The sequence below is a fragment of the Buteo buteo genome, chromosome 21, assembly GCF_964188355.1.
Source record: "Buteo buteo chromosome 21, bButBut1.hap1.1, whole genome shotgun sequence".
Taxonomy (NCBI): Eukaryota; Metazoa; Chordata; class Aves; order Accipitriformes; family Accipitridae; genus Buteo; species Buteo buteo.
Genome location: NC_134191.1, coordinates 8,703,076 through 8,726,006, shown reverse-complemented (window position 1 = coordinate 8,726,006; position 22,931 = coordinate 8,703,076). Strand labels below are relative to the sequence as shown.

The 22,931-nt window shown below is 45.3% G+C and overlaps 1 protein-coding gene across 1 annotated transcript in view; it reads left to right on the top strand.

Annotated features, from left to right (window-relative positions):
* SYNPR (synaptoporin) overlaps window positions 1–22,931 on the top strand; it is a 112,241-nt gene that overhangs the window by 82,867 nt on the left and 6,443 nt on the right. The window contains exon 4 of the mRNA XM_075052549.1: window positions 17,424–17,622. Within this exon, the coding sequence (XP_074908650.1) occupies window positions 17,424–17,622 (199 nt within the window). The remainder of the gene's footprint in view (window positions 1–17,423; window positions 17,623–22,931) is intronic.

Genomic DNA, 22,931 nt, shown 5'->3' with positions numbered 1-22,931 from the left:
GAAACCTTTCACTTCTGTATAAGAGATTTCTTTAAGGAATTGAGATGATTAAGAAAAGAATGCATAATCCAATCTCAAGTCTAGTACACTATGACTCTAAAAATTATTTTGCTTCCTTGGGAAATCACATGCTGTTTTGCTTATGATTGCTATGCACAGATCAGATGTAATAGCATCTACTTCTTTAACCTGTTCTAAAATATAGCAACTTCCAAACACTGGAAACTGAATTTGATTCCTTGAACTGTTGTTCTTTCTTGACACACGTTTATAACTCCAAAGGGGCACATTTCCTGGTATTACAAATGTTTATTTTTTGTCTTGAACTTGTCTGCGTTTTCTTTCATTTCGGCTTAGTATGCATGAGATGGGTCCTGAAAATTGAGTTATGTGAATTTGTAATGTGATTCACTTCCAAATAGGTCATTTCTCCAGCATTCATTATGGAATACACCCTACAGTAAAGTGCTTTTAGTTTGCATGATTATGAAATAGTATTTTATGTAAAAAGTTAATAAAATGGAGAGAAGTAGCCAGCAAGTGTCTCCTGCTGTTTTACCAGGCACGTTGACCATCGCTTCCAGAAGGAAGTGGCTGGATCTGCAATTTCCCACAGTCTTGCTTATTAGAAAACTGGAAATAATTGCTGGGTAACTGTAACATTCCAGCATGTTGGAAAGATGCTGCAAATAGGGTTTATTTGCTGAAGGAATCCAACTGAGGCTGTAGCTGGCCCTTGAACCGCCTGTGTGGCTCCCAGCTGTGGATGTGTGTGCTCAGCACGCACAGATAGGGCGTATGGCATGTACAGTGGGATGGCTGGCCACGTGGGGTAAATATACTGTAATTTGCAGGTGAGAAGGGAGATGACTCTTAGCCAACTGGTGTTTTGGGAGAAGCATGAAGATACTTAGGTTTTGTGCAATTTGGAACTTTGTGTGCAAACCTGAGGCACATGGAAAAAGTGTCCAAAGATGTACAGACTGCGTGGGGTAGCAGATGTGTGCCTGGAAAATCTGGCCCAGTGCTACCTGCAGAACTTGGTGTCATTTTACTGTTTTATCGAAATATTCCTGTGACTTCCTCCTGAATTTGCTTTTCTCCAGTGCTCCTTCCACAGAATGGAAAGGGGATGCTCTAAAAACAGAAGTGAGATTAGTTGGGAAAGGTAACATCTCCTATTAGAGCAGTGGGTACCCTTGGAAAAAGCAGGCACACTTTAAGTTCAGGTGCCCTCATCAAGACTGTGACCCTGAAGCTCATCTGTGTGCATGGGCATGTAGGCTTTGTGTAGGTAGGATGAATTTCCCACTAGTTGTCTGGCATCCAGATCTGAATAAGTCCATATTCACGTGGCATTTTCCCTTCAAATGCCTTCAGCGTTCTGATTATTGGCTGACAGCTGGGGGAGGTGTAGGTGGAAGGAGAGATGCTGCCGAGCATCTGACACCATGGTGCTGTTGTGGCTGTCAGCAATGACACTGAAGCAGTCGAATACCTGAGTGCTGGTTTTTATGAGCTGCCCCTTCCAGCATGCCTTGAAATGAAGAAAGCCATGCAGCCGTGCTGCCAGCTGCTTTCATTCCTGTTGCTGTGAGTCTGAGGTTTTGTTTTCTCCTAGAAGTTGAACTGCTAGACCTTGGCTAGTTGATGACTAGGTGTCAAGAGTTTTAAGTAAGTAAACAAAATTGCAAGGTTCAACAGGACAGCTTGGCAAAGCAAGAGGACACGGATGTTTTGGAAATGACATTGAAGGAGCCTGAGAATGTTCCCGTTAAAGCAAGATCAGAATGAGGAGGGGGTTTTCCAGACTGAAAGGCAGGGCATCGCACTGGTGACCATGTGCTTCTGGGGCCCATCACCTCAGATAAAGAAAGGGAGGATGCAGGGGAGCAAAACCAGCGCTGATGGGGTCTGCGGATGTGTGATTAAAACATACCAGTTGCCAAGCTGACTTCAAACCTGTGATTCATGTAGCCCCAGGCCAATCCTCAATGTGCTGAGGAAGCATTGCACTCCACAGCAGGTAGCTCCAGATGCTCCTGCAAACCAAAGAGCATCTCCATACCCTCTTAATGAAGTTTTTCTCAGCCCCAGCCTACAAACTGCAAAAGTCTCCAACAAACAATGTAAATGAATTCAAGAGAAATCATTAGTTCCACCAGACAGGGAGTTTTGAAGGGTACAGTTAAAAAAATCAAGAAAGAATTAATATTAGTTTAAAGTTACTGTAAGATGATAGTTGTGCTTGGCTCCTGCATTATCTTACTGCTGTTGTAACTCTGGCAGCAGGAACTTGTGGAGAAAAAAAAAACAAAACAGAGAAATGCCCTGCATAAGGTGATTGCTTCTCATTTCTGCCAGAATCACATTCTTTTCCCAGTTTAATTCTGGACCTGGATTCATTTGCCCTTTGAAAAGGGGGAAGTGAGGAAGTACAGGTAAGTACGTTAATCAGTAGCCAAAACCATCAGAGTAAACTGGCGAAGTGGTACTTACGCACGGCCAGGAGAAGTGATCCCTCCAGAGGAAAGCCGGTGTGGTGGGTACCTGTGCGGGGCTAACGCGGGGAGGCAGAGCCGTCCCCTCTCTGAGCGTACCCCGTGCCGGGGCTCCTGCTCTGGGTTTGCGTTACTGGGGTGCAGCAACCGCCGAGGAGTCTCTCCGGTGTGACTGCTGAGTAATTGAACCCAAATCTGGTTCCACCATCTCTCCGGGAATAAGAGAGGAGGTGGATGCTTTTCCATCTACAACCACACCGATTCATTTAAGCTTCCTGCAACCCACATCCGTGACCCTGTAGCCACCCTGTAATGTGCAAAGAAACCTGTAGTCCAAACCCTAATACCCCCCAGCAGCATCTCCTGGAGCTCTGCCACACTTTTCTACGTATCCTGCCAGACTCGTCCATGTCCAAGCTGATATTCATAAGGCCATTTCAAATAGTTTTGTTTTCCTCTCATTTCTTCTGCCTGATTCTAGTTTCATCACAAAGGATTTCTTTACCTCTTCATGCTTTAAAGCACAACTCAGCCTTTCTTCTGGATACCTGTATACGTATTTCAAAACTTTACAAGTTCCAATATGGAAAAAACTTCTCTGGTCCCGCGCTAGCAGTTTTTCTCAGCATTAGGATCTGTGCTGGGTACAGTTATCTGTTGCAAATTTGGCACACATTAGGAAGTTCATCAGCTTGACTCTCACCCCAGTAATGATTCTTTGAGCAGGGAAAAAAAAAAAAAATCAGCATCTTGGAATTATTTGTTACTCTCGCGGTCCATCACCCTTTCAGATTAGATTTGTCACTCATCCAAGTGCCCTGAAGCAAGATTTGTTTCTGTAGTAAGGGTCCTGGTGAGGGTCCTATTTGTTTATTTTTATTGTTTTCTTCTGATCCCAGCAACATTTTTATCATGTACTTTGCTGTTCATTGGTTTTACTTTGATAGTAAGTGGTTGAATAGTATACCTACTGTGCACATATTTGTTGCTGGTATTCATCGTTTTAAGGTGCTTTTCAGTCAATCCTCCTAAAAGCAATTTTTTTTGGTTGCCAGCTCAGTTGTCAGGCTTGACTTACTGAGTCTGTAGTGAAGACTTTTGCTACGTAATTGTTCAATGTCACAAACAATGTTTTTCTTGTAACTGGCAGAGTTGCACTGAAATCTTTGGGCTTCTTCAGCTACTGATTTAAATGCAACTTTGCATAGCAGAAGCTCTCTCGTGATGCTGCGCTGCACAGACAGGCAGCACACTACCAGCCAGAGATATTATCTGCTATAATACCATCACCTGCTGCACTGTGGTTATCTCACTTCTGCAAATCCCTGCCCTGACCAAGGGAGGAATGCCTGGCTCAGACCCTGGCTGTAGGGCGATGCTGCCCAGGGCAGGGGTGAGCACCAGCAGCGGAGGGGTTGGGCTGCACAGGTCTGCAGTGCGATGGCAAGGGGGGAGCATTTCAGTACAATCCCCAGCTGTGTTGTCTGTGAAGTCCTCAGGCAGATCCTGAACTAAAATCTCTTTGCCTTTAGCTTTTGGAGGTGCTTCAGGCCAGCCTACATACACAGGGTATCCCCAAGTTAAATGCTGCATGGGAATTCATTTGGAGTATACCTTGATTTTTCTTGTGGCGTTCATCCTGTAGGCTACTTGGAAAATATTGCCCCAGAGGATCCCATGATTAAATTTTAAACACAGTCTCATCTAAGCCAATGGTTAAGGTAAGTATGTGCATAGGTGTTAGGAGAATTGAGCCATAGTTACTAGTGGGACAGAATGGGATTGCCTGGTGGTGCTAACGTGAGAGCCTGATGAAAGAATATGTCTGTGCACATCTTTGTATCACAGCAGCAAGCAAAACAAATGTTGTTTTCCATCTTATTTTAAATCACCTATTAGTATCTTTCCAGTGTGCTAGTAAAACTGTCTCTTGAAGTAATCCTTCCGAAGGAAAAGGAAATTGTATTTTATGGGAGCTTTTCATTCACTCTATAAGCATCTCGTTTGAATAAAGACATTCCCATTGAGCATCCTTTAAAGTGTACGCCTCATCTGCATGCGATGGGTAGGCTAGTCTTTCATTTGAAATATGACAGCCAGATCTAAATTGCCTGCTTAGAAGCTACAGATGATAATTAAGGAGAAAGCAGCTAACTCTTTGTGCTTTGCAACTATCTTTCCTTGGAAAAAGCCTCTGTTAATATTAGCACATTTCTGTGCCAGACTGTACTAGCCTTTGTTTTTTATTATCCGTTTGTAGTAAATCTTGCTTCAGAATTCAGTGGAAAGCATTTTGGCCAAAAGATTATAAATGTCTATTATGGCTGGGAGACCAGGAGCTGCTGATAAATAGGAAGTCTTTAACCTAAGTAGTTGCCTGCAATGCTGACTTTCAGGCAAACTATGGCAGGCTCTCCTCCTCCCAGCTGTCTTGGACTGCCGTACCAGTTGAGGGTGGGAGATAGGAAGGAATAAAGTCATCTAGTCACTTAACTCCCTAAAGTTACTGTTTTAGTTTGCACGTGTTCATCACACAGAAGATGCCCCTTCTGCAAAGGCAAATTGTGGCCTCATAACACTTCTGAGGGTAGATGGAAGCGAAAGCAAGCCAGCAGAAGTTGCACCAGCTTCAGGTGTGCTCTGTGCCAAAATGTAGATGCCCCAGTTCTCAGGCGGATTTGGCAGAGCTCCCGGGAAGGTGAGGGGTGCTAGTTAAACTCTGCGTGACCCATTCAAGCTTAACGAAGGGAGAAATCCCCATCCTGGAGCTCCTTAGATCAAAACACGGTGCCTTTTGAAAAGCTGTGCTTTTGCACAAACGGGAGTCGCAGGGATGGTGGGGTGAAGTTCAGCAGCGAGGAGCACAAGCTGCATCGTCGCAGCGGTCCCTTCTGGCTCGGCAATCGGTTGGTCCGTGAAAGCTGCGTCCATTTAGTCCCTTTTCTTGCCAAACTGTGACCACCTCATCTAGGACTGCCGATCCGGGGTTAACATCTGAACTGACAAGGAAAGGTGTTCAATAATACATCAGGGAAGCTGGGGGTTTTCATCAACAGCCCGATTATATAAACTGGCTCTTTAGGATAGGCGCTAAGGGCTCGGTCATGGCTTTAATTATCTTCTTCCACAACAGTTTCAAACCCTGATCTCAGCAGTGCTTTTTATACCTAATGTTGGCCTCTTGTTGAATAGATTTGCCTAACAAGGACTTCTAGGTTTTAACTACTGTGAGCGGAAACTGGAAATGATGCAAGTGAGGAGCCTAATGTTGCATCCTGCTGAGCAAAATTCAGGAAATAAATCCTTCAGGATACAGATATCTCTAATTGTGACACCTTCACAAAAGTCTCTTCATATTTAATGTGACCTAATGGCGCAAAGCAGACTGAAGCATTAAGATGTGTTTTTAACTAGGAAATACAGAAATTATTTTTTTTTTCTTAGTTGTGATTCGTACATTCTGGTAATTTATACAGCTGTCCAGAAAACTGCAGCTCCCTTTTTTCAAAATCTTTTTTTTTCCCCCAATGGAAACCCAGTAAAAAGATTTTATTCCATATTGACATGAATGCAAGAACTTTCTGAGCTATTTAAGGTATGGCCCCAGCACATAGTTTCCCTGTCGGTGAGGGCATCAGAGACCTTGGTCAAGTCTCTGTACTGAAGCAAGTCCATAAGCAACCTGAACGAGGAGCTCACGTAGCCAAGCTTGAGCGCTTTAATCAATGAGATATTGCCTTAGTTAGAGCTGTTTGCTCTTACATTGTCTCCTGGGCCAGGGAAAAGGTGATACAGGTCTGCAGAATAAATGTATTTCTTTTTAGCTTTGAATGAACATAGTTTTTAATAGGGAAAAATATTTCACATTTTTGTAACCAGCTCTAGTTATTATTAGAGAGTGAATGTCATAATTCAGAGCCCTGATACGATTTTTGTTTATTTGTACATGGCTACAGACTAGTGAAGTAATTAAAATCTGCAAATTGGTGTTCTACAGTGTCCAGGGTCTTCAAGGACCACACTGGCTCTGGGAATACTGTCTTTAGACCAAGAGGATAGTAGAATAGGAGAAAATGTCTGTGCTTTTGTAATTGGACAGCTGTGGTCTGCAGTAGTGGCTGGCTGTTAGAACAATGTACAATTTAGTTCCTGTTGTCAGGGAGTTTGATGAAATCATTGCTGATATGATTAAAACAGATAAAAATAAAGATGACTTCCTGGCTTTTCTAGTTTCGAGTGCCTCTTCCTGACCCCAATTACAGTCTCCAAAACCCACTTTGTAGAAGTCTTTGAGATTGGCGACTTGGCCAAATGATGGTTATTACTGCCAGTTTGCACTTTTTTTTGAACTGTGGATAAATGCGAGTATCCTCTTTCCAGCAGTGAGAGACTGGGAGATGCTTCCAGTCACTTGATGCTTTGTTCCTGCATGAGATCTATAGAAAACCGCCAGAAATCTGATACAGCCACATCTTCACCTTCTCTTTGAGGCTGACCCTGTGCATGTGGTCCTTAGCACAACCGATACACTGGGTCCTACGAAGGAGGAGATCATCCACAGCCCCCACAATTTGCTAGCTGATCTGAATGGCTTAGCTTCTGTACCACACTTATTTTGTACACAGCCAAGAAGCCACAGCCCAAGGCTGGCTACGTAAGTGGCAAAGTCTTTGCTCGTTCACGCCGCTGGTGGGTCGGATGGTGCGCAATGATACGCTGCTTGAGTAGGTGAGAGGAGGAGGTCTGGCTGCCAATATTTGTAAAACTGTGAAGTCCCCAGTCTGTTGCCCAGCCAGGGAGAGGCTGACTGCTCCAGCCAGTAAGCTTGTCACGGGACAGCAGCTCTGCAGACAAGATGACTTTTCCAGATGTTGAGGTCTTCTCAGTTGCCGCTGCCCTCGGTGTTCTCCAGCTTTGACTTTGTAGTTTTTAATCCCTTAAAACTTGAAGCAAACACATCCTTGAGTGCTGACCCGGCGCCGTAGAGGAGGCTTGTCTTGCTTTGCAACTCTTCAGAATGCTCAGCTGTTGTCTTCTTTTACGAACGTCCATGCACAAACATTGCATGAACACAGAGCTCGTGGACGCACAGCTGGCTGGGAAGTACATGGGGAAGGAAAGTGGTAGCAACTTTCTGGAGATGGTGTCTCTGAAGCAGAGAAGGGAGAACACTGCTGCTTAAATCCTTGTTAAATTGTAGAAGCTTTTCTTTTGGCACTCAAAACAATTGGATTCTTGATGAATTTGGATGGTATTGATCCAGACTGGCTTATTTTGCTTCATAGAGGCTGTATTTTCTGCTTAACACTGTTTTAGTGCCAGAAAAATTCTTCATTAATACTTTAGTCAGAATTTGTTCTTAAAGTGGAAGTCACTTTTGGATTTGTTAATACATGCGGCATTTTCATGATTTGAATTTTTAATATATATTCATGACTAGTCTCTGCGGTATTGTGCAGTGATGATGTTTTATCTGTGCCTGCCACAAAGGCTTTTTCTGAAAGTCAGGCTTTTTACAACTTCCCTTGCAAATTTCTTCTTGTGCTTTTTCATGCTGCCAGTACAAAAGCAACCAAAGCAGAAACCCTTCAGCTTTGCTTTGTTTGGCATTTGATCCCGTAGCCCAGACAGTGTGTGGTGACCCAGCTAGGGGACAATCAAATACATGTCCTTCCCCTTTTTCCTGGTCTCAAATGTGCATTCGCTGTGCAGCAGCCCTGAAGGTTTTCTCGAGTCTCTAGGGAACTGGACACGTGGGATGTCTTTGGTCTCCTCTCACACCTGGCTTCTACTCGAATTTATTTGCCAAGAGTTTAATGCAATATATCTTCTTATTCAATAGACTCTGGAGAGGGTGGGTATCCAACCCCATCCAGCATAATCCCACTCAGTGAGGTACCTCTCACTGTCCTGTCTGGACTCCCAGAAGCAACACTTCATGGGTCATTCGGTGTGAAGGTGCCGGCGGTTTGTCCGCAGGTCTGTCGGCAGACCTGCAGGTCTGCCTTGGCTCCTGCCCCGTGTGCTGCTCAGCCTGCGATCGAGCCCGTGGGCTCCCTGAGAAAAGGATTTGATGTGTACTTTGAATGAAAATATTTCAGCTGGGAGTTTTACTGGAGTCATGCTGTAAAACTCTACAGAGGACTTGATTTGATTGCTTTAAGCAATAAGCACAATATACTTGGGAAAATTATAGTTAAAATACAAAGTTAATGTTAAAATACAATACAAAGGAATAAATGTTGCTCCATCTTCTGTAATTGCTCTTGCATTTATCTCAGCTGGCCTCGGAGGTTAAATTGCTGCTTTCAGGGTTTATAGACCTAGATTGAATTGTATGTGAACCCTGCTTCTCGCAGGGCAAAGGATTTATTCTTTCAGGTGGTTCTGGCTGAACATCAGGTGATGCCAAAGAATTTGGATTGATTTTACTTGGGGCTCGTAGCCCATTTGATTGTGGAAGGCGGGGTGGAGTGGAGTGGGCGTGAGTGTTACGAACCGATGCGACCAGCAGCAGAGCGTGTAGGGGTGCAGGAAGGGGAGGCTCAGCAATCTCACATCGCTCCATGCAAAAGCACTGCCTGGGGATTTGATACACCCACTTCTCAGAAATGGTTTTATTAGATTCAATGACTGTTTTTTAGGCCTTTGCTTTACGCTTTCTATTGCTTATGTTATACGTCTAGAGGTTTAGATTTTTGTAGATTTTTCTCAGATGGAAGCTTTTGTTCTGCTCTCACAGAAGCTTGTTGGTTTGGAAGCTGATTCCTATGTCTGTCCAGAGGAGAGGGCAGCAGGAGGGACATCAGAGCTATGGGTTCAGTCAGGACCTCATGGTCGGTCCGGGTATGTGGCAATGCAAATTCATGCCTGTGGCATTTCCAGGCCTCCTAATTTGTGTTGTTGCATGGCCACGATGACTTTTTTTAAGATAATCAAGGGTTACCTTCCTTCAGAGATAGTAGCTAAGCTTCCTAGTGACTAGGAAGCAGTTCACCCCAAGAAAATAGCTCAGCGAAGGGCTATCAGAGAGCAATGCCACCAGTCTGTACCACAAAGAATGTAAGTACCCCATCTGAGAAGGTATTTGGGTTTGTGAAGACCAGTGGAGTGCTATGCTCTGCTCGCACAGCAAGGAAAAGCATGTGTTTCGGAGAAGAGCTGTGAAAATATCTCTGGAGATAAATCTGGGTCTAGATGTAGGCTTGGAAGTGGGGTTGGGATCACCCACTCAGCTTTCCAAGCGCTCCCGGCGGCGTGAGTTCTATAATGAGCCGTTTTATTTCCTTTTTGGTGCTACGGCGGAGTACTAGGGCTTGCATTACTGTTACGTGCACAGTCTGGGGAGGTTCATTGCTATGGCTGGCACGCGTCCGGGACGTTTGTTCCTCCGGGAGTGTAACGAAGCTGTTACGCAGGCTGTTTTCCAAGAGCTTTGGGAATGCGATCACTGGGAGCAGGTCCTGCAAGAGGGATCCCAAGCTGTGGATGCGGCGCTGGTGCCCTCTCCCCACCGCTGCTGGGGTTGTCCCTATTCCAATGTCTTTAGACCCCATCCTCAGATGGGTTTTGTAGCTTCCCTTCGTGGAGACCTGAGCGCCTCTGGCTTGCTGTGTTAACAGGAGAAGAGATGCGAGGTGGAGAGGGATGGAGCAGAGGCCGTGCGTGTCGCGCAGCTCTGGGTGGGCATCGTGGTGTGCCTGCTCCGGGCCGCGGGCGCCGGGGGAATTGCCACCTCTCCCAGCGCGGCGCACGCAGCGTGGTGTGTTGAGACAGCAACTGTGGCTGACAGCTTGTCCTGTTAAAAACAGTACTGTAGGAAAATAGTACTGGCCAAATGTTTGCACAACAGCTATGTGCGAGTGAGGGTTGGGAACATGACAAGTAAAGAAATCGAAAATATGGGGTGGGGGAGGAATATTTTCCATTATTTTGACTGGACATAAACCAGAAAAGAATATAGGTTGCTACAGCTTTCCTGGTCAGCTTCCCAGCGGCATCTTCTGGGGTTTTTTGGTGATGCTGCTCTGGACATGCATTTGGATGGGTATAAGCCACTGAGGGCAGCTGCGACAAGGGGGAGATCTTTAGGATGTTCAAATGTCCAGGCCAGGAGTTAGGAATAAATGTTTGCAAGATGAAGTATGTATTTGTGTGAAACTACTGGTAGCATTGAATAATTCTAGAGAGATAAGGGCTTTGGGATATTTTTGGGAAGAAATTGAGAGGTTTCACTGGGAGGACAAAAGTTCAAAGTGAAATATTTCCAAATACTCTTTGACTAGCAAACTGGATTCATTCTCCCTTTAGAAAGCAAAGAAACAAAAGACCAAGCTTGGATTGCTGAGTGAGCTGGAGAATTTTATTTTTATTTCCTCTCACCAGAGAAAAATGAACTGATCTTGTAGGGAATATAGGTAAGTGGTAGAAACTAATGTGCTGCTGCTTTGGAAGGGGAGGAGACCAAGGAGAGGAGGATACTGAAGGCACCTTTGGGGAGTCTGGAGGGGGTGTTGCTTTTTGGGGGGGTGGTAGAGTGAGGTATGGAAAATTGCTGGGACAGTTAGGAAATATCGATAAGCACCTCACAGTTTCAAATGGCTGTGGCATATGCAGGCAGCGCTGAGATGTGCATCGTGGCAGATGGGCAGTGGGAAAGGTGGGGGACAGGAATGCTCAAGTAAATGGTAATTTCTTCATCTTGGGAAAAGAGCTGTTAGAGAGCAGGCTTCAGGTGAGAAACAGTCTTGTCGCTGCTAGCAAAGGGGTGAAAAACTCTGGGTTTGCCAGAACATCTCAGGTGCAAAAGAGCCAGGGAGCCGTCGCCTCCGTGGTACCTGCTGTCCCACTGCTGGGCTAAGCTGTCCAGGGCTCTGTTAACATTTCAGCTATTGGCCTTCGAAGGGCTGGAGAGAACTTCAGCATTAATGACTTCAAGCAGTTCAAATATGGTATTAACAGGCTGGCTGCCTCAAAAAGAGACTTAACTTCAACAGCTCCAGGACGCCTGGGTGCAAAGATTCAGATCCTATGGGAATTACTGGATAATGGTTATAATTGGCAAAATATATGGACAGAGGGCAACTGCTTGGCAGTGGCTCGCTCTGCGAGAGTTGACGGCGTGTATGAGAGCTCGTAGCATGGCTTCATTGCTGCAGGGTTCCCCCTTCAGGAGTCTGTCCTCAGAGAGCAGGCCTGGGGGGAGCAGGAGAAAGCTGCAGAGCTCGGCTCCATCCACCCTCCCGAAGGCTGGAAGGAAGCTTTTTCCTTGTGTGGGCAGCCTTTCGGATAGCCAAGATTTAGCACCAAACATGCGGGGATGCCCAGCCCCGGGAAAGTGTTCTTTGCAGTGAAGAGCACTGTGTGCGTTGCTTCCTCCTTGAGGAAGGCTGTGAAGAGTGTTAGAAGAGTCAACGGACCTCAATTTCATTAAAGAAAAGACCTTTTCTTCTCTGGCAGATTTCTGCTTTCACCTGAGTCTTAAAGGTTACTTTTAAAGTATTTTTCTTCATGCAGGTGATATCTCTAGGGAAGTCTTATGGGAATGATGAGCTCTTCTGTGAGAGGAAAGGCTCCCATTTATTAGCGTTCTTCCACTAAACCTATGAAAAATCCATATTTGGCATGTTGAGAAGGGGAATGTGCCCATGGACTGGCAGGCTGGAGGCACTGGTGTGAAAGCACATCAGCATAGTCCTCTGAAACGAGGGACCCACAGTGTTTCCAGGGCTAACTGTAAGAAATGCCTTTACTTTGTATCCCAGAGAAAGGAACGCAAAACCCACTGTCATGTTCTTGGGCCTTGACAGAGCAGTTTGACTTGCTAAGGGGCCCTGTGCATTTCAGCATTTCATTACTATATTTTGAAATTTCGTTTTTCCCTCATTTTGGAGATTATCAGCCAAGATAAACATTTCACAACAAATTCCTCCATGAGCGCTACCTGCAGTAACTAATTTCCCGTGGTGTATTTCTCTCATTGCTTTGCAGACAGTAAATACAATTGACAGTTTGACTACCAGAAACAAGCGAGGGGGAAATAAAGCCCAATGAAAGGATAATGGATCTCTGGATTTTTGCAAGCACGTGTGTGGGTGTTGCAGATTTTGCTCAAGCATGTCGTAGACGGGTTGGGGGGTGGATTACAAGATACTATTTTCAGAAAATAGGACAACCTGCCAAAACAGATAGCTGCTTTTTTTTTTTTTTTTTTTTGCCTGTTTTTCACCACATCCTAGTAGAGGAATGGAGAAACACTAACCCCCATTGAGAATTTTTGGAGGCAGAACTTTATCTGTTATTTATTAATCCAGGTGCTGATCAAAGCCCAGGAGAGGAAATCTGTGCCAGTTCATCAATAATACTTGAGCGCGTACTTGCCGTTAATTGCATGTTCTGTTGGTTTCAAGTCTAAGCCCTCTGTTCATTGCTATAGGGGGAGGTTTTGTGAGTCAGACAAGTTTAGATCACTTTGTGCATACTCTCCTGCTTGGGCTCTTCTGCATCTGCTGGTAGAGTGGGACATGGCACAAGATGGGTCTTTGGGGCGGTTGGCTCTGACCATTTTTGTGCTCAAGGATCATCAGGTGGACTTGGCTGCTTGAAAAAAAGAGGGGCTATAATTAAAAGCAAATTGTGGCTTGAATATTGGACTAAGGAAGTTCAGGAAGGAAAAGCAACTTCACATTTACATGGAGAGAGCACAGCTTCTGCTCCCCCACGCACATGTCACAGCTGTGGCTTTGTTCGGTGTGTCTGGCTTCATGTATTGTTTTCAGAGCAGGGGTAATTAGTGTCTGAAAACGTAGCTGCTCTTCGCTATTGTGGAACAATGTAAAAATCCTTTTTTTTCACTGTAAAACATTCCTGCCTTCTTTTGATCTTGTCAAGCTAGACAATAGAGCTGTCTTGTCATCATATTTCCCACGGCAACGGAAAGTTTGCCAAATGGTAGAAGAAATCTCAGAAGCCTTTAATTATTGTGACTTCATCAGTGAAACTTGACTGCCTTTGGTGGAGTTGCTTCAGATTCAAGTGAATTTGAGGGAATTCGGACCTGGATGGCTTGGCAATGGCAGCTGTTGTTAGCAAAGAGACCCAGCAGGCGAAGGGGATGGTGTTGGTAGCGATGAGCAGCAAGGCTGACCTTAGTGCTGCTCTGCTGAGTGTGGGGTGCAAGGTCACATTCCTGAGTCATCAACTTTATTTCTTGATTAATAACAATACTTAGCACAATACAGGGCAAAAAGCACTGTCCAGCTCATTTTTAGAGGAACTTGAGGGGGAAAAGGTTTTTCATTACTTTTTTCCCTAATTAGGTAAATTTATTACTGAAGTGTTCCTTATTTGCATTGTCCATCAATCAGCGAAAATCACTTCTGCTAATGCAGCCCAGCAGTATTCTCAGATGTTAACAAAATGCAAAGGGTCACTCTCGGGGCTCCTGATTTTATTTAGGACATGGAGAGGCAAAGGTGAAATGCAGAGGTGGTGCTGGAGGTACAAAAAGCAGCAGAAGGAAGATACTGGCCAAGGATGACTTGAAGGAAAAGGTGGGGTGTAAAGAATGAGTGATAAGAGAAGATGAAACAAGAATAAGTCACAAGGAAGTAAAAGGCTGAACAGGTAGAATTACATCAAAAGTGGGAGGCAGAGGTAGAGGCAATTAATTTTTTGTGAGTCATCACCAAGCCACCCTGCCCCCAGAAAGGCTGACTCAGCAACATCGGTGGAAAAATCAGAGCTTTCTCTCTGAGATGCCATTCTAGATCAAAGAGGTTTCGATTAGTAAAACTGGATTTTCTGTCACTGATCCTCCCCTGCTTTAAAGAAACTTTTCAAATGCATCTTGTGAAGTCGGCATCCACCCTAACCACCCCAGGGCTTGGCTCACTCATCTCTCTTCCCTGCCACGTCTCCTCTTCCCAGGTCTGAGTCACGATCTATTTTGGGGCCCTTCACACAACTGAGATCTTGGTTGTTTGGGCAGAGGTGAGGTGGCCACAGGAGGCACCAATTACTGCACATCCTCTTAAGAGGCTAGGGAAATCTAAAAAGAAAAGCAAGTGAATAAAAATAACTTGATGGAAGAAGGCTTCTGTGATCTGGTATCCCCGACAGATGCTTGGCCACAAAAGCTCTGCTGGGAAGATACGAGTGTGATGTTAATATGATATATGAACATTTTTTTTTCTGGCTTATGATTCAGAACTAAGGTGCAGTCAGGAAAACAGGGAATAGAAAAGGAAAGTGGTCTCAGTTACTTTACCATGTTTCAGAAAGGCTGGCGGGTTGTTGGTGATTCGACTGGATGGGGCTGTGGTGACTGAGGCCAGTCAGAGGGGCCGGGGCTGGGCAGCAACTCCAGTCTAAATCTTGTTAGAAACATTCCTTAAGTTATTTCATCTTTGGTACGTGCAGGAGTTTGAACTGCTGCTTGCAACACCATGCGTTGCCTGGTGTGCTATTTCAGGACTCCAGGGAAGAAGAAAAATACTACCCTAAAGACATGTTTTACACAATAAAATGCACACAGAATTGCCTTGTTCTTTTTTTTTCCCCCAAAGCAATTGGATTGTATTTAATGTAACTCGGCCCAGTTCCATAGTGCTTGTGCAAGTAATGTGAGGGCCAGAGCAATTCTCTAAAGCCTATTTGCAGTGTGAGGTGGTAACATAAAACCATAGAGCTCCCACCATTGCAGCAAAGCCTGGCTTTCCCGGGAGGGGCCAGAGCCTTCTCGCTGTGCTCAGCTGGAAAAGCAGATACCGCATCTTAAAAAAAGCAGCTGTGGTACCCGAGCGTGGCAGTTCGAACACAGCAAACACGGTTAATTATTTAAGAGCCAGAAAACGCTACTTAAGCATTTGGTGGTTTGAGGGGGACAACCAACAACAGAACCCAACCAAACAAAAAACCCACACAATCTTGAATGCCTCTGTGTTGTGTCGCAAAGTCTGGGCTGATCGGGGAACCCTGGGTCTGCCAGTGGATGGGGAGCACAGGGTGGTCCCCAGGTCTGGCTCTGCGATGACACTGTCGCAGGTGTCCTGCCTGCCCCAGGCTGCAGACCCGCGGGCTGGGTGGAAGGTGGTGAAACCTGGCTTGAACCCAGCCTCGAGCCCTGAAGTAGAGGTAAGGACCTGAGGAGGACCGTGAGCACAGCCCCCCTGGCTGCACAGCATTGCATTCCCCTGGGGAAGGAGGGATGGGGTCAAGTTTCTTCCTGATCCAAAACTCCACAGAGGCTGCCACTGTTTTCAACGGGTTTTGAACCGGCTTCCTGGTTTCGTTCTGTGTCAATACAACACCCAAGCAGCTGGGCATGAGGAAAGCAGAGAAAGCTTTCTTTTCTGACTGTGCAAATCATGCTTTTCAAATCTTTCCGTAATCCTGGTGATGGATAAAACAAACCCACTTTCTCTCCAGGCTGCAAAATTGGCGTGACAGGCACTAGGAAATCTTCCCTCCCCTTTCTTCTCCCCCTTTAGGAAAGAACAATAAGCCCTGACGAAAAGTGTGTATGCACTGATGCCAGGAAGCTTTGAAACCAACTCAGGAAACTGTCTGATCATGAGCATTAGAGTCTCTCTTGTGTGTTCAGTTTTCATCAGACTTCGCTGCGTTCACGTAGGGGAGGCGAGTCAGCCGCTGCTCATCTCCGCAATCTAGGCAGACGCGTTTCTTGTTTTCATCCCACCACTACTATAGCGACAGAAGCTCAGGGAAGAAAATGCCTGAGGCAAACAACCGGCGTTATGCATCAACCGCTGATGAAAAGGTTCTGCCTACGCGTTCGGGTACATTTAGTTTGGACCAGGAAAAGCAAAAAGTCATGCAATCCTCCGACGTCCATTAATCCATCTTCTGTGATTTCTACTGCGGGTACTTTGTTTTCCTCTGGGGACCTAACTTTTTATTTAGTCATATATTCATGGCTGCTGCTGCCGTTGGCTCGCTGTTGCACACATTAATTGCCCTTGAGCAGAGGAATGTCTCCCAGAAGGCCTCATCCTTTCTCTGCACCAGATCATAACTTCTTTAATTGCTGCCGTTAACTTGCTGCTGGCTTCATCCCCTCCGCTCTCCCTGCGTGGAGCAGAACAGCGTGATCCTTCACGGGGCCCCATGCCCCCACTGATGCTAATCTGGGCTATGCAAGGGGACTTGCCAAAGTACCCTCTCCAAGGATCCCCTTTCTCTTTGTGAATCGGAAATTAAAATTATTACAGCAAAAAAGGGTCTGGCAGGAGCTGCCAGACTGTACCACAGATCTATTAGCTCGGTCACTGCTTGCAAACCGTGCATGAGTACAAGGTTAGGGCTTTGGTTGCTTAAACCAGGGCATGTGGACTGTTTCTTTGACCTGAGTCGCATATTTCTGCTGCTGCTTGGTTTTAAAAGCTTTTAATGTAGAGGCACTGTATGGCTCACAGCCCCGTGGGCTAACAGCCACGGATAGCTGTGCACTAGGCGGTTTTACACAAGGAAGTCGTGAGCTTCCAAACACAGGTATCCCATGGCCTTAATATAGAGGATAAGACCTGTTTTCTGCTGCCTTGATTACAAGAATTCAAGAATCAAATAATTTCCTATCTTACCCTTTTTCAGTTGTTGCCATGGCAAAACCCCAGAGAGGAAGGGGGGGATTGTACCAAGACATTGGAACATCAACTTTTCTCTGAGATTGATTAAAACATGTGTTCAGGTCCTCAGTCTCACCTAGATGCTCACATGGAAGGAACCTCACGTGTAGAGCAGCTCTGAAGAGCACAGACTACTTATAGGGCCAGTTATTCAAGCAGAGGATCAATGTGCATCAGGAATGAGATAGGGAGGCAGAGCAAATGTATTTATTTCTTTATTCAGGTAACAGTTTCCTTTTTCTGTACTTCACCTGCTGCTCTTTGGGATGTTTTCCAGGTTGCATCAAGTGAATTTCGATGCTCCCACTTGTGAAGGCAAGCGCCGAGAGAAGCTGTCCTTGATAGGGGACTTCTCCTCTTCGGCAGAGTTCTTCGTCACCATTGCAGTCTTCGCCTTCCTCTACTCGCTGGCTGCCACCGTGGTTTATATCTTCTTCCAGAACAAGTACCGTGAAAACAATAGAGGCCCTCTAATTGTAAGTGTGCATTTGCAGCATTTTCAGGCATAGGTCTTAACCTCTTGCTTTTTTGGTGGTTGAGGCTGTGGTGTGGTCTGGGAGATTCAAATGGCCCAGTGACCAAAGCATCTCTGCATTCACCTGTTTTTTTTTATCTTAATGGTGATTTAAACTTTTATCATCAAGGGTAACAGAGACTATATGCAGGTGGAGTTTAGTCCTAATCTTGTATGTACTTGTGGGATTCCCTGCTTTGCCCCCACTGCCTGCAGTGATGATGTTCACACAAATAATGAACATGTTGTAGGATTGGGGTCCAAGCCGCACATCTGTGACAACAGAGCTTCATCGGTGGGGGAAAAAAGGGAAGAGGAGATCTTAGGCATCATCCTAACAGATAAATAAAACCATGTCCCTGACCAAAGCCTAGCCAGGGAGATTGCTTATTGCTAATTACTGCTGAGTTCAGCCAAATTATTTTCCTTTGGAGACTTATGTGGCTGGTTTGCCAATATTACCTGAGCTCCCAGCTCATTTGTGTCTCCACACTGGTTTATGAGGCTCCTCACTTTCTAGTTATCATTCTATGCACCCGTCAAGCTGTGGCTGTTTGTGCCTTTATTTTTCTTTTTACTGATTCCTGAAGGCTTGTGATAAAAAGCAAGTGCTGCTGTGCATTTGCTTTCTCATAAATCAAGACTGTAAAGCCAGTGAGAGCTATTTTGTTCAAGGTGTCCGTGCATCCCGCCCTGTGAGATACCCCTTGGTCTTGCTAGGCTGTGAAGGGCTGTGTGCTGATCCACCGCTGTGATGAAGTTGGGTCAGGTCTCTGCACCTGCAGGCCGTAGGGCTGCGGCACGCTCTCCCTTCCACGGGCAACTCTCTCCTCCATGACTGCAAGGGTAAGGTTACGCTAAGGTAGAGGAAGTATTTCTCTGAAGTCTTGGTCTGAGGAGAGCAATTCAAAGGGAAGGCAGGGGGAGTTTAGTGAGGACTGACGTAAGGAATGAGTTAGTTCTGGATTTCAGAAAAATCTAAAGTTTTATGACTGACAGAAACCTGACATTTAGCTGAGGCTTGTCCTTAAGTGACTGAAAGCCACCAGTAAAGAGCATCAGAAAATATAACAGAAAGGAAAATAAATCACCAGCACAGAAAGGCTGTACCTGTTAGAGGAAACTACTACAGTAACGATAAGCAAAATATTAAACTGTAGGAAGGTAATCTTAGCATCACGGGGTTTTGAGGGAAAGATTTTCCTGCTGCAAGGAGATGTGAGTTGTTTTATTTAAGTTTGCCTAATTCAGAACTGATGAATTGTTACAGAAGGAAAAATTCTCTTTCCACATCAAAGGAAATGAATCTTCTTCATTCGGGGGTTGTTGGGACCTTTCATCTTTCCCTAGAAAACAGTGAGGAAAGGAGGGGAAATCTTCACAGAGGAGAGGTAGAACAGGCAAGATAAAGGGGTCCCTACAGAAACAGTAAATAAATAAAGTGCCTTGCTTCTGCTTGATTCAGTTGATATCAAGTAATATCTCATTTCAAACTGTCTCATTGAAGAATTAGTTGCAGAGATCTGCCATTTTCATTTTCTTGCAGGAAATAATTCTTTCTTCTGACCAACCACATTATCCTGTGTAGCAATAGAAAAAGGAAAGAGAAAAAATAATACTAACATGTCAGATTATGATGAGGCCGTTTGCCGTTGTCCAGGACTTTCTTGATACAGCTGCTGCAGTCATGTTTGTCAGAGGATACACGGTGCAATCCACTACAGCATTAACGTGGCATTGATTTAATTTGTTCTATGTAATGGATTGTAATTTAATCTACAGGTTAAATTTAAGCAGTCTGTTACCAAAGCTTCTGATTGCAATTTCCCAGTCTTTAAACCAAGCCTAAATTAGCTTATTTTTTCAGAATATAAAGATGCTTCTGAGTTTGTCCTACAGCAAAAGCAGCTCCTGCCAGTGAGTGGTGTTGGGAAGTGGCTGAGGCTTAACGCTCAGCTTATGCCTGCCAGGAGGGGAGTCCCATCGGCCCCAGCCACATGCTCCAGCATCTCCTTTGCACTGCCAGCTCTGTTGTGTTGGCTATTTTTAGAAAAAAGATGCTTTTTCACCTGGACCACATCCTTGCTGGTCTCTCCAGAGGCTGCCCAGTGCAATGATTGCAGCACCACAGCCTGACTGGGACAGGGTGTGAGTCCTGCTGTGCAGTGGAGGTGTAAGGGAAAGGCAGAGCCCCAGGCAGAGAAAAAGCAAGCAGCTGTAGCCGGGAGGAATTCAAAGGTCAAGGGAAACTCAGAACGAAAACCAGCTTCCCACGGCTGCAGGGCTCACCTAAGGGATGTGACACGTTGCACAAAGGAGGCAGGCGACGCATCCTCCAGCTCCAGGCAGATGCTACACTGAACTGACGTACCCAGCAAGATCACACATAGATCAGATCAGATGTGTGAGTATGTCTCATCCCTGAGATTGTTCCTCCCCAAGAAAAGCGCTGCAGAAATCTGTGAGGTGCTTTGTGCACGCCTGAGTCCAGCCAGCGGTCCCCAGCACGTGTCGGCGCAGGAGGCAGGGCAGCCCTCGCTCCTTCTTCTTCATCAGGTGGGATCTGTGTGCCAGGCATCGTTTCCAGACTACCAGTTCTCTACCTCTTACTGAAGAGTTAGAAGACGATAGTTTCATCTGTCCTTGCTTCTGCTGCAGTGCCTGATCACCATTTTGTATTTAAAACCATTCCCGTTTTAAGCCTTGTACTTCCTTTTGGCTTGATATTTGCTCAGTCTGGGGTGACATCTGCCTTTAAGCAGCACCCTCTCAGAGCTGGCTGCCTTTCCTCCTGATAAATTTTCAGGCTTTGAAAAATGAGTATGACAGGAGAAGTGGAGAGAGGGAAAAAAACTTTCACTTGAAATTTTAAAATATTTTTTCAAAAAACCTTTGCACAGGCAGTCAAAGCACCATCAATACATTACCAACTCACAGCGGCCTGACTGGATGCAGAATATATGATTATAAAGACTTTAATGACCGCTAAGTCACGAGAAACTCGCAGAGAAAATTTCAGTCACAAATGTTTCAAGTTTACCTTGTTTATACGGATATAGGGAAACCCAACTGCATGCGCTGAGATCTCAGCAAAGCATCACTTTAACTGTGGAAAAATATTTTAACGTTCAGTGTGAAGTGAGACATCGTGGCAAGGAAATATTTCCAGTTGGAGAAGCCGTTAACTCCTTCCATGGCTGTTTGGGTGGCACCGGCATATCTTACTCACTGCGCAGTGAGCCGTGTCTGTTGCTAACGTTGCCGGTCCGGTTTTGGGGATAAAAATCTTCGTTTTGCTCACACAGGGCACCAGTTGTGTTACTCATCCGTGATGGAGGTGGGAGCCAGCCCTTCCCACAGGGCTGTCAGCAGGGAGCCCTTGCCCTGTGTGCCCTCCGCCTGCACCACTGGCTCCACGGAGAGATCATCTGAGGGGGAGCTTCATACTGGATAGACAAACCTAAGAGAGGATCTTGGATTCCCCATTCCTAAAGGACGAAGGAGCAGTTTACCAGGGATTAAATACCTAATAGATATGTGCAGTGTGTTTCTGAACTCTGCAAACTGCAGCTGTGAATTTAATTTCGTTGCAAACTCCCACCTGATGCGTGTGTACACCTCGGTTACAACAAGTCCAAGCCAGTTTCTCAAATGACTGATTAGTGCTCAAAAGCCAGAAACATTTTAAAGAAATTAATTGGAGATGGTGACTTAGATTTTATTTAATGCGATGTACAGAATCTCACCAGTTTTCAGTATATCTGCATCTCTTGGACCAACCTAGGCTGGTTTCCACTGGTGTAACCCCTCGTACCCTGGGGAGGCATTGCTGGTTTGCAGTGAGAGCAGAGATGAGCTGCACCCTGGGGCTGCCACCCCAAGCACCTCTGTCCTGGTGCCCTGCTTCAGATCTATACGTTTACAGCTGCTTGCAAGCAGAGAGTAACCGACCCAACAGTTAGTCCTGTGCTGAAGTTTTAGGGGATCAGGGGTAGATGCTTCCGTATACCTCTGGAGTAGGAAAATAAAGGAAAGAATAGTCACGGTCGATCAGTACCCATCACTCAGAATTCTTACTTTTTCCATAGTTTCCATACCTCATATGTACTCCATTTAAAATGCACACTGACAATTCTTGTCTTTATGTACTTTCAGGCTTGTCTTTTGGAAGTTATAGATTGGCCATGAAAAACCACATGCATTCATGTATAAATGTAAATCACTTCATTAGTATTACAATCAATTAATATAGAAGCATAAAATTATTTAGCCAAGAAAAGTGACTGACATAGCCCTGAAAAGAGATACTTCATTTTTATAGTGATTACTTGATAATCTCATTCTTACAGTGCATAAAGATGCTTACATGTAAGAAGATGAGATCTTTCCCTTGCATCTGGAGTCCTGTGAATAATCACATTAAGCAGAAAGGCATTTGGTTCTTTACATATGTTGCGGACCAAGTGTGTTAAGTACACTCCTAGTCTGCTCTTTGGAGATGTCTTTGATTAAATGTTTTATTTCCTCCCCTTTGTCCAGTTTTCTAGAAAATGGATAGGAAAAGAATAAAGAGCCATCTGTAGAAACAAAGACTGAATCCTTTGCAGTTAAAAAATGAAATTATGAATAACCTGAATTATTCTTTGCATTTTAAAGAGCTGTTTCAGCCCGCTGTTGTCATCTCCCTTTTGAAACACAAGCCATGGTGACCTTGCTGTACATGCTGGTGCCTCCCAAAGGTCTCTACATGTCCCTGCCAGAAGCAAGCTTGCCAGGCTGTACACCACTGCAAGAAGCGTGTAATTCTTTCAAAGCTTCATTTGGCAGAAAAATCTGGGTTGGGACCTTGTTCAAATGAAAAAAGATCTAAAATGTCACTGTAGGAAGGTGTTTGCTGCCTGCAGCAACCTGCTGTTGGCCACTTTTCTGGGCTAGGGCCGGGGCTATGGCTTTTGCTGGAGTGGTTCTTGAATTTTTAGGTCGGTTGTGACTGTGGCAACAAATCCTCTGAGCGGTTTGCCCCTGCTGGGGTAAAGAAATCTCCCTCTGCTCTTGCGTGGCTGTCCATGAAACCTGTTGGCAGCGCTGCTGGGATAGACGGGCTCCGGCTGGGAGGGTTTATAGGCTTCGGCGTTTGATGAGTTGCTCCCTTGTATGCTGTAAAAGTACGAGAAGGTTTTGTCAAATGAAAAGGTTTTGTAGCGTGAGCGTTAGCGGATGGAAACGCTTGCAGAGAGGCACGGAAAGCCCCGCGTGGAAGCCAGCGACGGG